Source organism: Lolium rigidum, chromosome 1, assembly GCF_022539505.1.
Source record: "Lolium rigidum isolate FL_2022 chromosome 1, APGP_CSIRO_Lrig_0.1, whole genome shotgun sequence".
Classification (NCBI taxonomy): domain Eukaryota; kingdom Viridiplantae; phylum Streptophyta; class Magnoliopsida; order Poales; family Poaceae; genus Lolium; species Lolium rigidum.
The window spans coordinates 312,905,276-312,921,332 of NC_061508.1; the positions used below are offsets into that span (position 1 = coordinate 312,905,276).

Genomic DNA, 16,057 nt, shown 5'->3' on the forward strand with positions numbered 1-16,057 from the left:
CCAGTACGTGTACGTCCTGCACGTTTGCAGCAAGACAGCCCAATAATTCGTTGCAGGAAAACAGAGCTTGTCGTCTCCGTGTCTGTCGGCCTAAAACTCCGCGAAACGAAGCGAAAACGAGACGAACGTGGGCTTCCAACGTGTTCGCATTGAATGGAAGGATATGCCGTCCCCTGTCTGGAGCAGCTCCAACTAGCGGCTCGTAATGGCGGACGGTCGTGGTTGGTACGTGAGCAGGAGAAGACGAGGCCCGCGGCGTCCATGGCTCTATCTCTTGTGTTTGTGTGAGTTCCGACTGTCACAAGGTGCCAGCCCTCGGGAAGCTGCGGATTCAGTCCGACTTCAACATTTTGGCTCCATGCGATCCAATTTCTTGGAATTTAAACGGAATGTGTTTTTGACACATGGCACCAATCCTCTTTTCACTTTTAGATTTTTAAAAAAATATGGCGTTAAATATATAGATAGATATATACAGGAGGGGTGTATGAAAAAAAGTTCCGTTAAAAAATATTTTGTATTTTGAACAATATGAAAAAGATAAATTTCTAGCAGTAAATGGCAGTAAAATAGTATTACAATACGGCATTCTTTTGTTAGAAATTTGTTTTTTGTATTTTCCAAAATTTAAAATATTTTTGACCAAAACTTTTTTGCATGCATTTCTCATGTACATATATATCTACATATTTAACATCATAATTTTTAAAAATATAGAAGTGTGAGGTTTTAAAATTTTGAAAAAACTGAAAGTGAAGGAGCATTGGTGCCCATGTGCACCAAATCCCAGTCCGAATTTAAACGAAAACATTATTCACTTCTTCAAAAAATTTAAAAGCTCATGGAGGTATGATATGAAAGAAGAGACCCTGGTCAAAAGAGGGACAAAAAAAAGTCACTTGCACAAACAAAAGGTAGTGCCTGTTGGACCGCCAGCCAGTTTCGTGTGCACGTTCAGTTTCAAACTAGGTACGCAGCACAAAGATAGCGCCCGAGTTATTTCACCTTTCACTTCCAGATCTCAACGCTCAGCTTCACAAGAACAAATCTTGTGATAACACGATGTGATGATTCCAGTTTGCTTTTCCTTTTGAAAAAAAGTTCCACTTTACTTTGACTTCTCCATTATCATTTCAAAAAGCACTTATAGTAGCCAATATATGACGTAACAGTGTGGCAATTCCGGTTTACTTTGACTGCTCAATTAGTTTTTTTCGAGCCCTAGTTTTTTCCTTCTAGGCAAACACTGCATCCAGCTTTCATTTACAGCTAACATCCTCCAGCTTCTTTCCTCCTATCATCATGGAGCTGCAAAAGTTGCAGAGTGAATACGCTGTGACAAATGGCATACAAGAATTGGATGAAGCAGGCCTCTTTCACCATGTCATCAGGGAGCTGCAACGTAGCAAAATGAATAAGCTGTGAGAAATGACAAGCAACAAAGAAATGACACGCAACAATACGTTGGAGGAGAAAGACACAAACGACACTGAATTTGTTCGATAAGCAACATACCTCAGAAGAGAAAAACTATGAACAATTGATGATGTAATCTCGACTAAACAGAAGAGACCAGTAAAGACAACTGACTGCGTCTTCCACCCAACTACCCAAAAATTCCTTGAGTTCTCAAAACACATGGCTAACATGCCTCTGTGGCGGTTCGTCCATCGGTATCTGAAAAAGAGCTTCGTGTAAATCAAATGCCGCAAGCTTCATAATAGGAAACCCAACAGATATGAACATTATTATAGCTATATGCAGTTTCTCATAAAAAAGATACTGTAGCGCAGAATGTGCGCTCAATATAATAGTATAATAGTTGGGACATACTGTAAGCAAGCAGGTCCTAATAACAAAATTGCAATGCCTTGGAACAAGGAAGCAGCAAAATCTTGTTGTGCCTGACATCAATTAGATGCTAGGGATAACAGACTAGCACACATGCCACGGCTTGTGGATGATGTAAAAAAACAAACTAAATGAGATTTGCCTAAAAGGACAACGGAAATATACAGAACCAGAAAACCCAATTGTCTGTGACCAAACATTCTCAAGAAATAAAACAAGGAGCTTATCCGATACACTTCAGTCAAAATTTCATGAGAAATCCAAAAGCATCCAGACACAGAATATGCACTCGATATAATAATTGGTAACATATTGTAGCAACCACATCCTAATAACTAAGATATCATGCCTTGGAAAAAAAAATCAAAATCTTGTTGTGCGTGTCATCATTTAGATGCTAGAGATAACAGACTGCCACATATGCGACACCTTGTGGATGGTGTACAAAACCAAATGAGCTCGCCTGAAAGGCCAACAGAAATCTAAAGGACCAGAAAACACAATTGTCTGTGACCAAACATTCTTAAGAAGTATAGGAGGAAAGTATTTCACACCTGTCCAATTGTCCATTTTTCCTTCAGCCAAATACTATCATCCTGATTTTCATTTTTCTTGTCTCTGTTGAATAAAGATAAAGTAAAGATAAGCACAAGCAATCAAACTTCTCCATGATACCTAATAATAATGCTAGAAACTGAGTAATCAAAACTGACAAAAGACACATTATATTGTGGCTAAGCAGCCAACTCTGATTTAGATATGTTATTATACATTACATTATTAACTGAGTAATCAAAACTGATAAAAGTAACAAGGTACTTTTTATTTAGCCGAACAAGGTTCATTATAATGTGGTTAATCAGCCAACTCTAATTTATATGTTATATGCTCCTAAAATAATAGTAGCAAGGAGAAAAATGTCATCTAAATGGAGTTTAAATATTGATTCCAACTTGTATAAATACTAAGAAAATGAATACACTTCACCACATTGATTCCAACTTGTGCATCGATTTTCTTATCAGAAGGTTACAGTTCTTGCCCAAGGTACATTTAAAATAAGAACTATCACAGAACTTACTCAACAGGTGCCTCCACTGCACTTGTACGAGCTGTCATCCCACTAAGTAACTCTTGCGATTGCCTATCAATGTCTCTGTTATTGGAAGAAGAGGTAGAGTTTGGAAAATTGCTGTTACTGGACATGCTCCCAAATGTTTGCCTTGGCATCTGGTTTCCAGATGCATCTGCATGTTTCGAAAAAGTTAAATGGCATTCCAATACAACAATATTTAAAGATCTCCCAAAAGGATAATACAAAAAAACATCCATAAGCATAAGAGAGAGACGAGAACTATATTATCTATTTCAAACAAGATTTATAAATGCTTAATATGCAAGGCAAAGACAAATCTTTAGAACAGGTGCAGCATATTTAAGGTAATACATATGCCTATCAAGTGGTAATAGTTTCACTTGATGCTAGCCAAAACGCCATCTTCTTTCATGTAACAGTACAAATTCCAGGTATGGTCTAACAATTAAGGCGATGTTAGGAAATTTAATATTGCGGCAATGTTAGGAAATTTAATCCTTCGTATATATCACTGCTCAAAATAGTTTTGTCATGCATCAGTATAGGACAAGGAATATGTACATTCTCATTCCCCTCTTGGTTCCACACGGTGCACCATATGAAGAAAACATTCTTTATAACCTTACCAGAAGTGATTGTCATAACAACACCATTCATCAATAATTACCAAAAATTAACTAACAGAAATATGAACAGACGAACAACATCTAGACATATGACAGTTACAAGTAATCAGATTCATCTCTGGCAACACATCTATGGAATCACTCTTTATGGTGTATTCCTGCAATCACTTCAGGTTTGAGTACCATATTAACATGGAAAAGCTCAACTTACTCTATGCGAGAACAAGTTGTTTGAGTTCAAATGTATTCAGTGCCAAGAGCTTAATATTGACAAACAAGAGAAAATTTGACATATGGTAGGATAAAAACTTGCATTTTCCAAAATGCAAAATAATTTCTTTGATTTTTTCTTCAAATGGACTTTCATCTTGATCATTTCACTATACCCATTTGTATGAGGTGTACAGATGATTCATGACAGTTGGGGTGGGGGCAACAGGTAAAAGAGAAAAGGTATAGTACAATTTCTAGGCCCAACACATAATAAACCTTATTTCCAATTGCTCTACTTGTTAATAAATATACACACCAGAATCATGAAACAAGATGGAACATGGAAGAACAAAGAACTAGAAGCATAGTTGCATAGATCAATTAAGACATATACCTTGAACTCCAAATTTCATTCCAGCATTGCCAAAAGTAGGGGCAGCAAAGGATGGTGTAGACGTCGTAGACTGACCAAAAGTAGGTCTGGTAGACTGACCGAAAGTAGGTTGGGTAGCCTGACCAAAAGCAGGCTGGGTAGGCTGACCAAAAGCAGGCTGAGTAGGCTGACCAAACGCAGGCTGGGTAGGCTGGCCAAACGCAGGCAGGGTAGGCTGACCAAAAATGGTATTTGTTGGCACTCCTGGTGTGGTAGTTCTGCATAAGATGAATTTGTTCAAGTTATACACACAAGCAGACAATAAACACAACCAATCATATCGAGGCAAAGAAAAACATGACGAATCCTATTCAAATAACGATTTATGGTCAGTGAGTATTCTGAATAGAGCCAGCTTCTAACAGAATCAACAGTTCATTCAAGACCATCGGCAGAGGATTACCTTGCCCCAGACCCTAAATTAGTTGCAGCTCCAATTTGATTGAAACTAGTAAACACGGGGGGTCCATTAGTTTGAGAACCCCCAAATGATGCGTTATTTTTCACTTCAGGAAAGGAGCCGACAGTTGGAAAGCTTGGAGTTTGTGATGCACGTGTACTGCTCAGCAAAGTATTGAACTCCGCTAACTTTGCATTTTGGAGATTTCTTTCTCCCTCAACCTGAAGAAAGAGAAAACAGCGAATGAGAGGTTGTTCTTTAGAAAATCAGAAACAACTAATTCAAAGTTAATCATGACCAGACTCTTTTTTTAACTAATACTACTTTTTTGGGGGAAAACCACAAATAAGAGTAGGAATACTTTCATGGGCACAAGACCAATGTCTAAGAAATTTTTTCTCATATGTCTACAGCTCCACCAAAAGACAATAAATCACGAAAGGGGAACACATCGGACTCTGTAACCATTTGCTAATGCAACAGCATTGCCCTAGTCCCTTTGAGGTCAGAATGTGCAGTTGCAGTTGAATTAATGTTTGACCACACATACTTCAGAGCGCAAAACAAAAACCATGGAACAGGGAGAAGAGAGGGGTGGTTCTGCTTGTAAGCTTACTATTGACTGCAGAGGATGCCCTTGCTTGCCCTGTTCGTATGCCTTAGCTCTCAGCTCCTCGTAGCTAACATCCCCCGTGATGTCACAAGGACCACTGCGTGTGAACAACAAACATAATGTTAAGTGTTAAGCGCATAAACACTCTAGAGTGCCTAAAGCAACCCTGAAGCATCAGGAGTATTTTACCTTCTGAGATGAGCATAACAAGTAAGCTTCCAGAGCGGAGCCTCGTTCTTAAAATCGTCCGCTATCTGCTGCCTGCAGGACGCGGGGTCTGTACAGGATCTGAGAAACAATAAAACTCACAACATCAGTGACTTGCCCATAAACAGGAACAATCGAGCAAGATCAAGAGTATTATAGCATTGGCAAACTGCAAAAGGGACTCACGTGTGGGCTGCCTGCGCCGCTGGCTGCGCCTCCGGCTGCTTGGTCGTTGCCGAGGGATCCCTCACCCACTTGTTCTGAAAGGGCTGATAACAACAATTCACTAGTCACACACAACGATTGATATAAACGGTAGAGCTATGCAATTGCTGAAGAACCATATGGAAGAGGAAAACTATCTTCCCCACTGGCGACGACTAACCATTGCCGGGCCAGCAGCGTTCCGTGGCTGGGAAGCACCGCCGCCTTGCACCCCGAACCCAAACCGGTTAGGCTGCTGCTGCTGCTGCTGCTGAAACTGTTGGGACTGCGCACCGAACGGCTGCTGCTGCGGCCTGCTGGCGGCACCGAATCCAAAGGGGTTGGGCTTCGCCTGCTGCTGCTGTTGCTGCTGCTGGTTGGAGGTGGCGTGCAGGTACCTGCACTGCGCCCCATACTTGCAGCTGCACACAGGATTATCCAGAACCAGAACCCAGCGTTACAATCCGCAGAACGAATCCTTCGGAGGTTAGGGCGTGGAACAGAGCGAGAGCAACGAATCGGAATCGGACAGGGGTGGAGGGAGGGGAGGGAGGGATCCGGTACCTGCCGCGCTGGAAGTTCCTGCAGAGCTCCTGCCGCCGGTTCATCGCCGGCGAAGGGTGGGGCGAGTACCTGGATGGCTGTGGGTTACTGGGTTCGGGGACGGTGATGGGGCGGGGAGCCTCTAGGGTTTAGGAGCCTCGCTGCTGCGGAACACGAACACCCGCTCCCCTCCTCGCCAGGTACCCTCGGCCGCCACGGAATTAGCGTGGACACGACGCAGCAGTAGGCGGCGGCGGCTCTCGTCGCCGTGAAGAAGCCGGAGTTGAGTTCGGGTGGCGGGCGGCGCGGTGATTGGTGGGCTTGCCTTAGACTCTCAGAGGAAGAAATCGACCCGTTCGAGGCGGTGGGCTCGTGGGCCGTGTTTCAGTACCTGGTGGGCTTCTACCGGGCTGTCAAACCGTTCCTCTCGCCACAGCAAGACGCGCCCTCACCACACAGAGTCCAGCGAGGCTGAGTGGCTGGCCAGAGCAGAGCAGAGACCACGAGCCAAGGCCTGGCCACGGCGCTGCGCCGGTGACTGCCATCGACCCGTCGTCGTCGTCGAGGACGAGCGAGCCGCGCCTTTGTATCGCCAACTGCCCCGGCGATGGCGTGGCTGGGCCTCGCGCAGGCGCCGGCGGTGGTGGCGTTCGCGCTGGCGGCCACCATCCTGTCCACGCCGCCGCCGGGGCCGGAGACCTTCTCCAACATCCCGCCCACTCTCTCCGGTACGTGCGCGCCTAACCCCATCCCATGACGGCGCCACGCGCCGGCGGCGGCACGTGCATTAACTGATCGGTGATGTGGTGGAGCAGGGGACGACAAGGCGAGGGTCCGGATCAAGCACCCCAAGTCGGCCAAGGCGCTGCAGTGCGTCTCCAAGTGCGTCGCCACCTGCATTCGCGGCGGCGAAGGCCCCCTCAACGTCAGGAAGCCCCTCGTCGTCTTCAAGGACCAGTTCCGCAGCCGCCAGTACTGGTGCGAAACCTGCATTCGATTTCCATATTCCTTACTGGTGAATTGTATCTGAATGTGCTTCTATGCAATTTGTGCAGCCTGACAGAGTGCTCGGAAATCTGCAACCTCATCAAGGACGGCGAGGATGGGCCGTGACCACGAGGAGAGGTTTCTTCCCAGGAGGAGCGGCAGGTACGTTCGGGCTTCAGAGATAGATGATGATGAGGGAATTGTTCATAGGGAACCAAGCGCGCCTTCAGCGAGGATTGCTATGCGGTGCACAGATCGTAGTAGGTTGTAAATGCAGAGCTGTTAAATTATCCATGAAAACTGCTTATGGAATGAAGCATCTTGCACCACAGCACCAAGTAACAGAATCTCTACTACTCACTTCTTTTTCCCTTTTCTGTTTATAATTGTACATGACACATCATGCAGAACCAATACAATTTTGCCATATACATTTCGTCAGGACCATGAAACAGTACACATACAAAGACCATGAGTAGATGTCTTCAACCGGGAGCTTCTGTTTTATTTAGTAGACATCATATACAACATTTTTCACTGCTGGATTCGACGAGAAGTCGAGGAGAACTAGCCTACTGGAACATGGTCAAGATTTACATCTGACATCATAGGATACCAGTCCTTTAATCCAGCTGTTGCATGGTTCGGTGTTGAAACAGACCTTGTGCAGTCCCCTGATCACTGAATATACACCTGTTAATCCGAAAGACACGTGTGACCTTGCTGGAGCAGCTTGGTTCAACCGCCAACAAACAGGGCTTGCTTGCAGAGGCGATGACGTTGTTTTCTCCTGTGAGTCTGTTACGGCATACATATATGTCAGCAGGCAAAATGGAAATACACCAAATTTGCTTAAACATTCAGAATAGAGGTTTTAGCCGCTGAAAGATTAGTATAGTTTACCAGTTCAGTTTAATGATCCCATATCAGGCAGGAAGAGGTACCGGAACCGAGAATCAAACGGAATGATGCCGAAAGTCCGGGTGCCCAGGAGGCTTTGCCGCCTCCGAGACACGCAGTGCTCAACAAAAGTAGCCTGCTGCTGAGGCAGAAAATGTGATATCCAGATGGGGAAGCTGTTGTCGTCGACAAATCCTCGTGCAAAACAGTGCAGCATTTTAGGGATCAGAAGCTTCCCCTTCCGGCTCACTCCTACTGATGCTCTAATAAAATCGCGCTGAGCATCCTGGAGCTCTTCCCTTACGTTGCTGGCTGTGTATATCTTCACCTGCAATGATAATCAGTAACCAGTTAAGTAAAAAAACAATGTTGCAATGCATGTTTCTTTTGTGTAAAAAATGGTACTGCCACATTGCAAATATTTAAATCATTAGAAGGATCTAAGCTTACCGCAGGAGATGAGTACATTCCACAGCTCAGAGCAAACGTCAGAAGTGGTTCAGGTGCTGAAATGCAGAACTTTTTGTGCTCCTCGGGTGCCTTTATCTTCTGAAGAGCAAGAAGCAGAGCCTTCAACAAAACACAGAAGAAACTGTCATCAGTTTGCATCCATGAACAAAGGGTAATCAAGCAAGCAATTTTGTCAGCAAGATGCACCGAAAAGTTAGCGTACCATCTGCGGTCTGTGATTCGGTGGTTTCATCTTTAGAATAACATATTCGATGAATGCTGCACTGAATGAATTCCCTCCAATCGTATACGCAGCCTAGAGAATTATTGCAACAATGTTAGACATGAAGCATCACAAATTATGAGTACATGGAAATTAGCTAGACTAGTGCCTGGTTTAATAGACAATAATTAAGTTCTTGGAAAAACCTTTTGCATTAGTGAGAACAGTTTCATATCACTTCGTGGAACACCGTAAGCAAGATAAGCCTGTACAGAAAGGGCAAATCATCATCAGTAATTTTCAGCATGAGATGCTACACAACTGAAGCGAGTTTGTCAGATCACCGTACATGCATCAACAATGCGTTGTACAAGTTGATCCAAAACGCAAACCTCGCATCGTCATTGAGATGCACAGGGTTTACTTCTGCCAGCTGCTCAATTAGCAACCTGCAGTCCAACAAGTATCTATCAGAACTTTGTAGTGAATCCTCAATCAAGACTAAAGCATCACGAGAGCTAAGAACTCTGTCCACGTTTTATGGTATTCAAACTTGCAATTAGAGAAACGGAGAGAAACCTATTCCTTGGCTAGAGAGTGAATTACTGTTTTGTTTTGAACACTGATCTGCAGCAGTTAGTAGACTCTGACAATAACAAAATATGCTGATCAGTAGCATCCATCGGCACTTTTTAGTGAATCCGGAATCAGTATAACATGAATGGTAGAAATATGACTTGTTCTATGGTATTCAAACTTGCAGCTTAAAATGTAAATCCTTGGGCTAGACAAAGTGGAATGTTGTCTTGTACTCTGACAAACAGGTATCGTTGATACCTGAATTTACGTAGCGACTCTGCAGCGTAGTCGAGCTGCTTCTTCCCGGCGGACATCCAGGAGACCTCAGAGGCGGCGCCATAGGTCCCGATGTCCGCCCAGCTGAGCTTCTCCCTGGCCTTGTAGGGATCGAAGACCGTCTCGGAGGCGAGCAGGCTGTTGTTCTGGTTGAGGTCGACCTGCGGGCTCTGCACCCAGGAGGAGATGGCGGAGGGCTCGGCGAGGGACCAGAAGGCGGAGATCCCGCTGGGCGACGGGACGGACCGCTGCTGCCGGCTTTCCGCCGCGGAGGAGTGGTTGCTGCTGCTGGCCCTGCGGGAGTCGGAGAGCGAGATGAAGATGTTGCGCATGCAGCGCACGATGTCCTCCGACAGGCGGCTCGGGTCCGCGCCGCCGCCGAGGGGTTTGGACGAGAGCTGCCGGTGCAGTGCTGGCGCGGCGGCGCAGGGGTGGACCTTGTCGCCTCTGCTGGGTTTGGTATTGCTTGCCGCGTCCTGGATTGAATTCAGAGTGCGGGGTTCATTCGCATTTGGAGGTGATTCAGGTATGGATACAGTGCGCGGATTAGTTTGAACAGAAACAGCGAGAGAATGCGGTGGGAGGGAGAGGGTGACTTGAGGAGGAGGAGGTGGAGGGCGTACGTCGGATTCGGATTTGGCGGCGCGGTGGGAGCAGACGGCGGCGGGCCGCTGCTGCTGGTTGGCGCGGTACTCGACGAGGCGGCGCTCGTTGCGCTCCTGGATGAGCTGGAAGTGCAGCGCGACCATCTCCTCCTCGAGCTTGGCGACGCCGGCCTCCATCGCGGAGATGGTGGCGAGCAGCTCCTGGGCCTGCAGAGAGCACAGCGAGAAGGCATTCATATCCACCGGCGAATTAGGACGCGCCCGCGCGCCGGCGCGAACCATGGACCGGTCGGCAATGGGTGGATAGAGAGCTTACGTGGGCGGGGAGGTATGACATGTCGGCGAGCGTGACGGCGGCGTGGTCGAGCGCGTGGTCGAGGATGGCGTGCAGCGCCGTCTCCTCCCGCAGCACCTCCTCCAGCCGCTCCACCTCCCGCTCGAGCTTCGACCTGCTGCCCTTCCTGGGCGGCGCCGGCCTAGCCTTGCTACGCGGCAGCGGCATGGCTGTGTTCGGGGAAGACGGTCGGAGCGAGCAGCGACGCGGAGCAGCTGGGGGGGGGTGAAATGAAGCGTGCGTGGTGCGGGCGGGCGGGGTGTTGGACTGTTGGTTGGGTGAGCCTATTTTGGTGGAGGAGACCGGAAGACTGCGACGCCGCAGCAGCGGGCAGTTACTGAGGGGAGAGAGGCGTGGAGAGGAGCTTCAAAATTTGAAATGCTCCCTCCGACGTGTCGCTACCGGCGTCTATTCTATGGCGCGTGGAGAGTGGGTGGCCGAACTCGCGACTCGAGGCGGCGACACGACGAGCGACCTCGCTGCCCACTCCCGAGTGCCAGTGCCACAGACAATGCCAAACCGATCGAACCTCACCTGGGGACGCTGGGTAGGGATGGGGGCTAGCAGGAGCAGGAGGTGGATTCAGGTTCGAGGCCGCTACCGCGCGCTGGCCGCCGAGCCCAAGGCGACGCGCGCCGTGGCTTTGTCCGGCGCGGTTGTTTGTTCCCGTGCCACGCTTTTGTTTCTTCTTTTAACCCTGCCGCATTGTGCATTGTTTATCGTTACCGCGGGTAGTGGAGCGGTGGTCGCGCCCAGCTTTCCTGTCCCTCCCGCCCCGCCGGCCCGCACGCCGCCCGACGACGAAGACGACGACGGAGCCCGAGACGATCCCGATCCGTCGCCACCCCAACGGACGCATCCGTTCAAAACTTCAAAACCTTCCTTCCTTGCTCTCGACGGAAACAAACCGTAAAAAACCAAACAGTCCCTGATCCTTCTCGCGCGCGCTGCTGCCAGCTGCGGCAACACGCAGGCAGAAACTGCTCCTCCCGACCAGGCAGAAACACGCATGCGGCCGAGCAGCAGCTACGCTATGGCAATGAATACCGGAGCCCAAGTACACCTACCGGCTACGGGCTAGTTTTCTTGTAGTGCACTCTCAGACGTCCGTATTTTCGTAAATCTGTATGTAGCAGGCTACTTCTGTGCTTGCTCATGACATGCATGGTAGATTTTTAGTGCTACGCTTTACTTTTGGTAGACATCCTCGGGACTCCCCAACCATCCCGTCCTCCTCCCGAGCCGCCCCCGCGTGGTGGCCGGGGGAAATCTACCCCGCCATCGCCACCTCCCCCTTCCCTCTGTCGCCGCCGCCAGGGGGCGCGGTCTGGCAAAGGCCGGCCGGCCGGCGGCGGCGGGGATTCTTCGTCATCTCGCGCGAGGAGGTCGGGCGTGGGTCGTCTTCCTCAGGCCGGAGCGCGGCCCTTTCGTCGGGGAACTCGATGGTGGCGCCTGGCCTTGGCTCGGGGACGCCATGACGGACGACGAGGTGGTGGAGTGCCCTACCGGCGTCGGAGGGAGGGGTGGGGGCGGGTTGCAAGGGGAAACCCTAGGTCCCCTTCTCCTCGCCTCTCGGCGGGCGGCGGTGGAGGGTTGGCTTTCGGCTGCAGCGGTGCCTAGGCGTGTGCGGTGTCTTCATACTACGCAACCTGCTTGGTGTCTCCGGTGGTAACCATGGCCAGACTAGGATGGTCGCCGGCGTGGGGGCCCGACCTGAATAAAGGCGGTGGTTCTAGGGTCTCTCTTGGGCGAAGATGAAGACCTGCCGGAGGCCTGCCCTTCATGATCTGGCCGGAGTGTCGAGTTCCGGAAGACGCCACCGGCGAATGTAACAGTGCTTCTATTGCCTGGAGTTTGCTGGATCGGTGGTATTCGGTCGTGCGAGTCCATGCTTTTATTCTGACAGTTTGATTTTGGAGGGTGCTGCGCGAAGCTCTTTTCTGTGTTGACACCAAGTGACAGTCGATCCATGGTGAAGTAAAAGAAGAGAATAACATGAAGGTCGGATTTGGAGTACTAGCTAATGGAGGTTCAAGTCTTTGCGCTGTTGAGAGGCTTGCTTGGTGTTCTGGACTTCGCAACAGTGGTATGAAAGTGGGGACGGCAGGACATGTGAAGTTCGGAGTCTTACCTTTTAGGGTGAAAACCCAATGTCTGGCCTTAACTGGTTGTGTCTGGCAATGTCCTTGTTGAAGGCATTGTTTTGAGAGCGGAGACTATCTTCAGGGTGAAAACCTAAGATCTTTGATCGGGCGATGACGGCGGTGGTGCATTGTTCCCTTCTTGGAGGCGTTGCTTTTGAATAACCTAAATTCCAGGTGTTGTCTTGGTGGCGGATGTATTACTATTGGTAGGACTGGGATACTGTAGCGGGACTTTTATTTCTTAGGGTTTTTTTTCTCTTTTTTGGTTGTGTGCATCCGTAATGTTATTAGGATATTGCGTTGTTGCTGAGGCTGGGTGTAATTGGTATCTTCTGATATTAATATATTCCTTTATCGAAAAAGCTACGATCGATTATCCTCATATTTGTTCTTCCGGTTTGTTTGCGGGCTTCGTAACTATACTTTCGTTTAATTGACCTTTGGAATTTGCCCGATTTGGTCAGATGCAATATTTATGGTTGGATTGACTCAACATTTGGGGATTTATGCACTGTTTAGGGTTTTATATATGGCTTATGATTAATTCGCATTATGTGTCCAAGATCCCACTGGATTGCATGAATGCAGGACTACTATGATAGTATGATTGATCTTAGACACACGATGCTAAATATTAGATAATTTTATGTTGCCACTGCCGATAATTAATCTACAGCACTTGTAGGTGAAGAGATGGTCGTGTCGACCGTCTCTTTTGTTTTCCCTGTGCTATCCATACCTAGGCAAACCTTAACACATGTAAAAAAGACATGTAATCATTGGCAATAGAGCAAACATAGTGCCTCACATGACGACACACAAGGTAAAGAGATTCTCAACATGATCAGGTCGTGGTGCTCAGGCACCAGCTCCTTCCCCACACAAACCCTAGCGCCATCGCTCGCTGCCCACCATCTCCCCAAGCGCTCCATGGACGGTTCTATGGGTCACGGTCGCGGTCGCCGAGGCAGAGGCCATTGGGCAGGATCCCCACCTCCTGAACGCTCGCTATCACCGGACTGCTTCCCCGAGTTCTTCGAGTTCGTCGTCCTCATCAAGGAAGACCCTTTGGGTTCAAACAGGCTCCTGAAGAAATTCGCGCAACATCTCGCCGTCTGGAGCCGGCTAGCATGCACTTGCGGGATGTGAGCTGCTGCTTCTATCGGTGGTATGTCGAGGTGTTGTTCGAGGGGGGAGGCCACATGTTCCTCCACACTGGCTGGGACACGTTCGCCCGTGCCCATAACCTCGAGGTCGGTTGCTTGGTGAACTTCAAGTGGGAAGGCGACGACGAGCTCGAGGTGAAGGTGTTTGACGACACTTCGTGTCGTAGGCACTACCACAACGACAACAACGACGGCGGCATCGCCGATGAGTACGTTTCCGGATGTTCTTTTTTGCAGCGAAAATGGTAGTGGCCAATTAAAGCCACTAGGTTAGGTTTCTGGATGCTCTTCCTCTGCAGCGATGAAGGCGCCCCCTAGTTTTGGGTGATCGGGTGTTCTTTCTTCGCATCGAAAAAGGCGAGGAGGATCACCAGCCTCTGGTATAGGTTTCATCGAAATTTCATATTTTGCAATAATGTAAAATGAAGCCTGCGTAATATTTCTATCTTAAAATGAAGGTTATGTAATATTTATATCTCAGTCAAAATTTGTTTTTTTAAGATTTTTATTAGGATTGGCAGTGTGTGCAACCGCTCCCTAAATCGAAGAGGAGATGCCGACGCCCTTCATAAGACTGTGTTGGCACCCTACCAGCGCCTATTTGAAAGGCGGTGGTGGAGATGCTCTGAGTTGCACGAGGGAAGAATCACGGGAATGGCCAAAATGTAAAAAAGAAAAACACAAGCCTTAGAGCATCTCCAGTCGCGTCCCCCAAAGAGGTTCCCAAACGGCACCGGATTTATCGTTTGTGGGACGTGTTTCCTTCGTGCCGCGCTTGGGGAACGTCGCTCCCCAGCTGCGTCCCCCAAACGCGCGCCCAAAAATTTAAAATATTGTATTTTTATTTTAATAGATAGAAGAAATTTGTAGGTACGGTGTAGGTAACGATGTACTAATATTTAAAGCGTGCAACATAAAAAATTACATATAAAAACTTCGAAAAAACATAAACAAATTACATATAAAAATTTAAACTACTTCTTCTTTGATGGCCCCGTCTCGTCGTCCTCGCAGTGGCGCTTCCTGCTCGTCACCTCTTCCGAAGAGGCGGTGTCGTTCGACGCGTCGGAGGAACTTGTGTCCTCCTCGTCGTCGACGGTGCTCGTCGGTTGCGCCTTCGCTTTCGCCTTCGCCCGGGCCACCGCCGCCTCCTTAGCCTCTTCCTCCTCCTCCTCCTCAGCCTCCCATTTCTGCTCGATGTCCGACAGCGAGGAATCATCGTTGCTAGGCGTCGCAACTTTGTCCCATCAATGGCGCCATCCCGCGGCTTACCCTCGATGTCGGTGTCTGATGGCAACTGAGAGAGGTCGGTCATTGTTAGAGAGGAGAGCTTACGATGAATGGCGCCGGTCGGTTGTAGATCGGAAGGCGCATACATAGGGGTCTTATTGAGCGCGGATAAATGGCGGCGCAGATATTGAAGAAAGCGACGGTTGCTCTTCCGCGGAGTTCGCGCTCCATTCCGGCGGTTCGCGCGTCGATCGACGCGGTTGCCAATTTGACGGTTCCCCTTCCCGGCAACTGCATCATTGCTAGGTAGGCGGCGGTTGAGCGTCTGTTCGCTGAACAGACGCATCGGCTTCGCGTCTCCTCGTCTCGGTTTTCCTTGTGTTCGGCGTGCTCGGAACGTCTCATGTGTAACGGGGACAGGCTTGGAACGCTGAACACCATATTAAACTGCGCCGAACGAAAAAGACTTTTAAAACGAGCGGCTGAGAATGATTTTTTATCTGGCGCATGTCTAAATCTCTTCAAGGACCGGTTTGAGAGAACGCAGTCGGAAATACTTTTATCCTCCGCGCGCTTGCTGCACCCACTGATTGGCAACCCAGAACGTTGCTGCTGCCGCTGCGGCAACACGCAGACACCGGCGGAGGCGGCGCGCCGAACCGAACGAACGCCGCAAGGACTGCCGCTCTCGACGGCAATGAATATCGGTAGCCATATACACCTACCGCTGCTGCCTACTGCTGCGCCACGTACTTTATGTTTACTCCTATACGTACGCCAGGCAGAGGCTCTGACTTCTGACCAGTGTCGTCGCCTCGTTGGTGCCACAGTACTACATTCACTCCGCCGAACGGGTTCAATGCAACCGACTGGAGTGACAGTTTGCGCTGGCCCCGCCGCGCCCCGCAGTAAAGACAACCTTTGTTGTCTGCGTGTGTGCTGCGCCAAAAGCAGCACCAATGAATGGTCAATGAAGT

General features: G+C 48.7%; 3 protein-coding genes across 3 annotated transcripts; 1 reads left to right on the top strand and 2 right to left on the bottom strand.

Annotated features, from left to right (window-relative positions):
- Nucleotides 1–1,126: 1,126 nt before the first annotated feature.
- On the bottom strand, nt 1,127–6,341 carry LOC124684162 (zinc finger CCCH domain-containing protein 46-like). The gene is made up of 11 exons (XM_047218544.1): nt 6,208–6,341; nt 5,825–6,065; nt 5,626–5,708; nt 5,422–5,520; nt 5,236–5,329; nt 4,623–4,840; nt 4,181–4,437; nt 2,933–3,098; nt 2,406–2,469; nt 1,516–1,677; nt 1,127–1,395 (listed from the first exon to the last, which is right to left on the bottom strand). Exons 1-10 carry the CDS (start codon nt 6,249–6,251, stop codon nt 1,630–1,632), a joined length of 1,314 nt encoding a protein of 437 aa, XP_047074500.1. The 5' UTR covers nt 6,252–6,341; the 3' UTR covers nt 1,127–1,395; nt 1,516–1,629.
- A 452-nt stretch (nt 6,342–6,793) lies between these two features.
- LOC124661588 lies at nt 6,794–7,625 on the top strand. The gene is made up of 3 exons (XM_047199466.1): nt 6,794–6,914; nt 7,002–7,164; nt 7,242–7,625. The coding sequence occupies exons 1-3, from the start codon at nt 6,794–6,796 to the stop codon at nt 7,297–7,299; spliced, it is 342 nt and encodes a 113-aa protein (XP_047055422.1). The 3' UTR covers nt 7,300–7,625.
- Nucleotides 7,626–8,080: 455 nt separating this feature from the next.
- LOC124684163 lies at nt 8,081–10,708 on the bottom strand. Its single transcript, XM_047218545.1, has 8 exons — nt 10,523–10,708; nt 10,165–10,413; nt 9,584–10,077; nt 9,096–9,195; nt 8,953–9,012; nt 8,747–8,839; nt 8,524–8,643; nt 8,081–8,401 (listed from the first exon to the last, which is right to left on the bottom strand). The coding sequence occupies exons 1-8, from the start codon at nt 10,706–10,708 to the stop codon at nt 8,081–8,083; spliced, it is 1,623 nt and encodes a 540-aa protein (XP_047074501.1).
- Nucleotides 10,709–16,057: the final 5,349 nt, after the last annotated feature.

Bases quoted from the DNA above. Each gene is read 5' to 3' on its own strand.
- LOC124684162 (XM_047218544.1), bottom strand. From the start codon at position 6,251: ATGAACCGGCGGCAGGAGCTCTGCAGGAACTTCCAGCGCGGCAG. The intron at 3,099-4,180 runs GTATATGTCTTA...CGAAACATGCAG, and splicing joins AATGAAATTTGGAGTTCAAG to ATGCATCTGGAAACCAGATG. The intron at 2,470-2,932 runs GTAAGTTCTGTG...TTTATTCAACAG, and splicing joins GCAGTGGAGGCACCTGTTGA to AGACAAGAAAAATGAAAATC.
- LOC124661588 (XM_047199466.1), top strand. From the start codon at position 6,794: ATGGCGTGGCTGGGCCTCGCGCAGGCGCCGGCGGTGGTGGCGTTCGCG. The intron at 6,915-7,001 runs GTACGTGCGCGC...GTGGTGGAGCAG, and splicing joins CATCCCGCCCACTCTCTCCG to GGGACGACAAGGCGAGGGTC. The intron at 7,165-7,241 runs GTGCGAAACCTG...CAATTTGTGCAG, and splicing joins TTCCGCAGCCGCCAGTACTG to CCTGACAGAGTGCTCGGAAA.
- LOC124684163 (XM_047218545.1), bottom strand. From the start codon at position 10,708: ATGCCGCTGCCGCGTAGCAAGGCTAGGCCGGCGCCGCCCAGGAAGGGC. The intron at 8,840-8,952 runs GTTTTTCCAAGA...ATAATTCTCTAG, and splicing joins TGTTCTCACTAATGCAAAAG to GCTGCGTATACGATTGGAGG. The intron at 8,402-8,523 runs GTAAGCTTAGAT...TTATCATTGCAG, and splicing joins GAATGTACTCATCTCCTGCG to GTGAAGATATACACAGCCAG.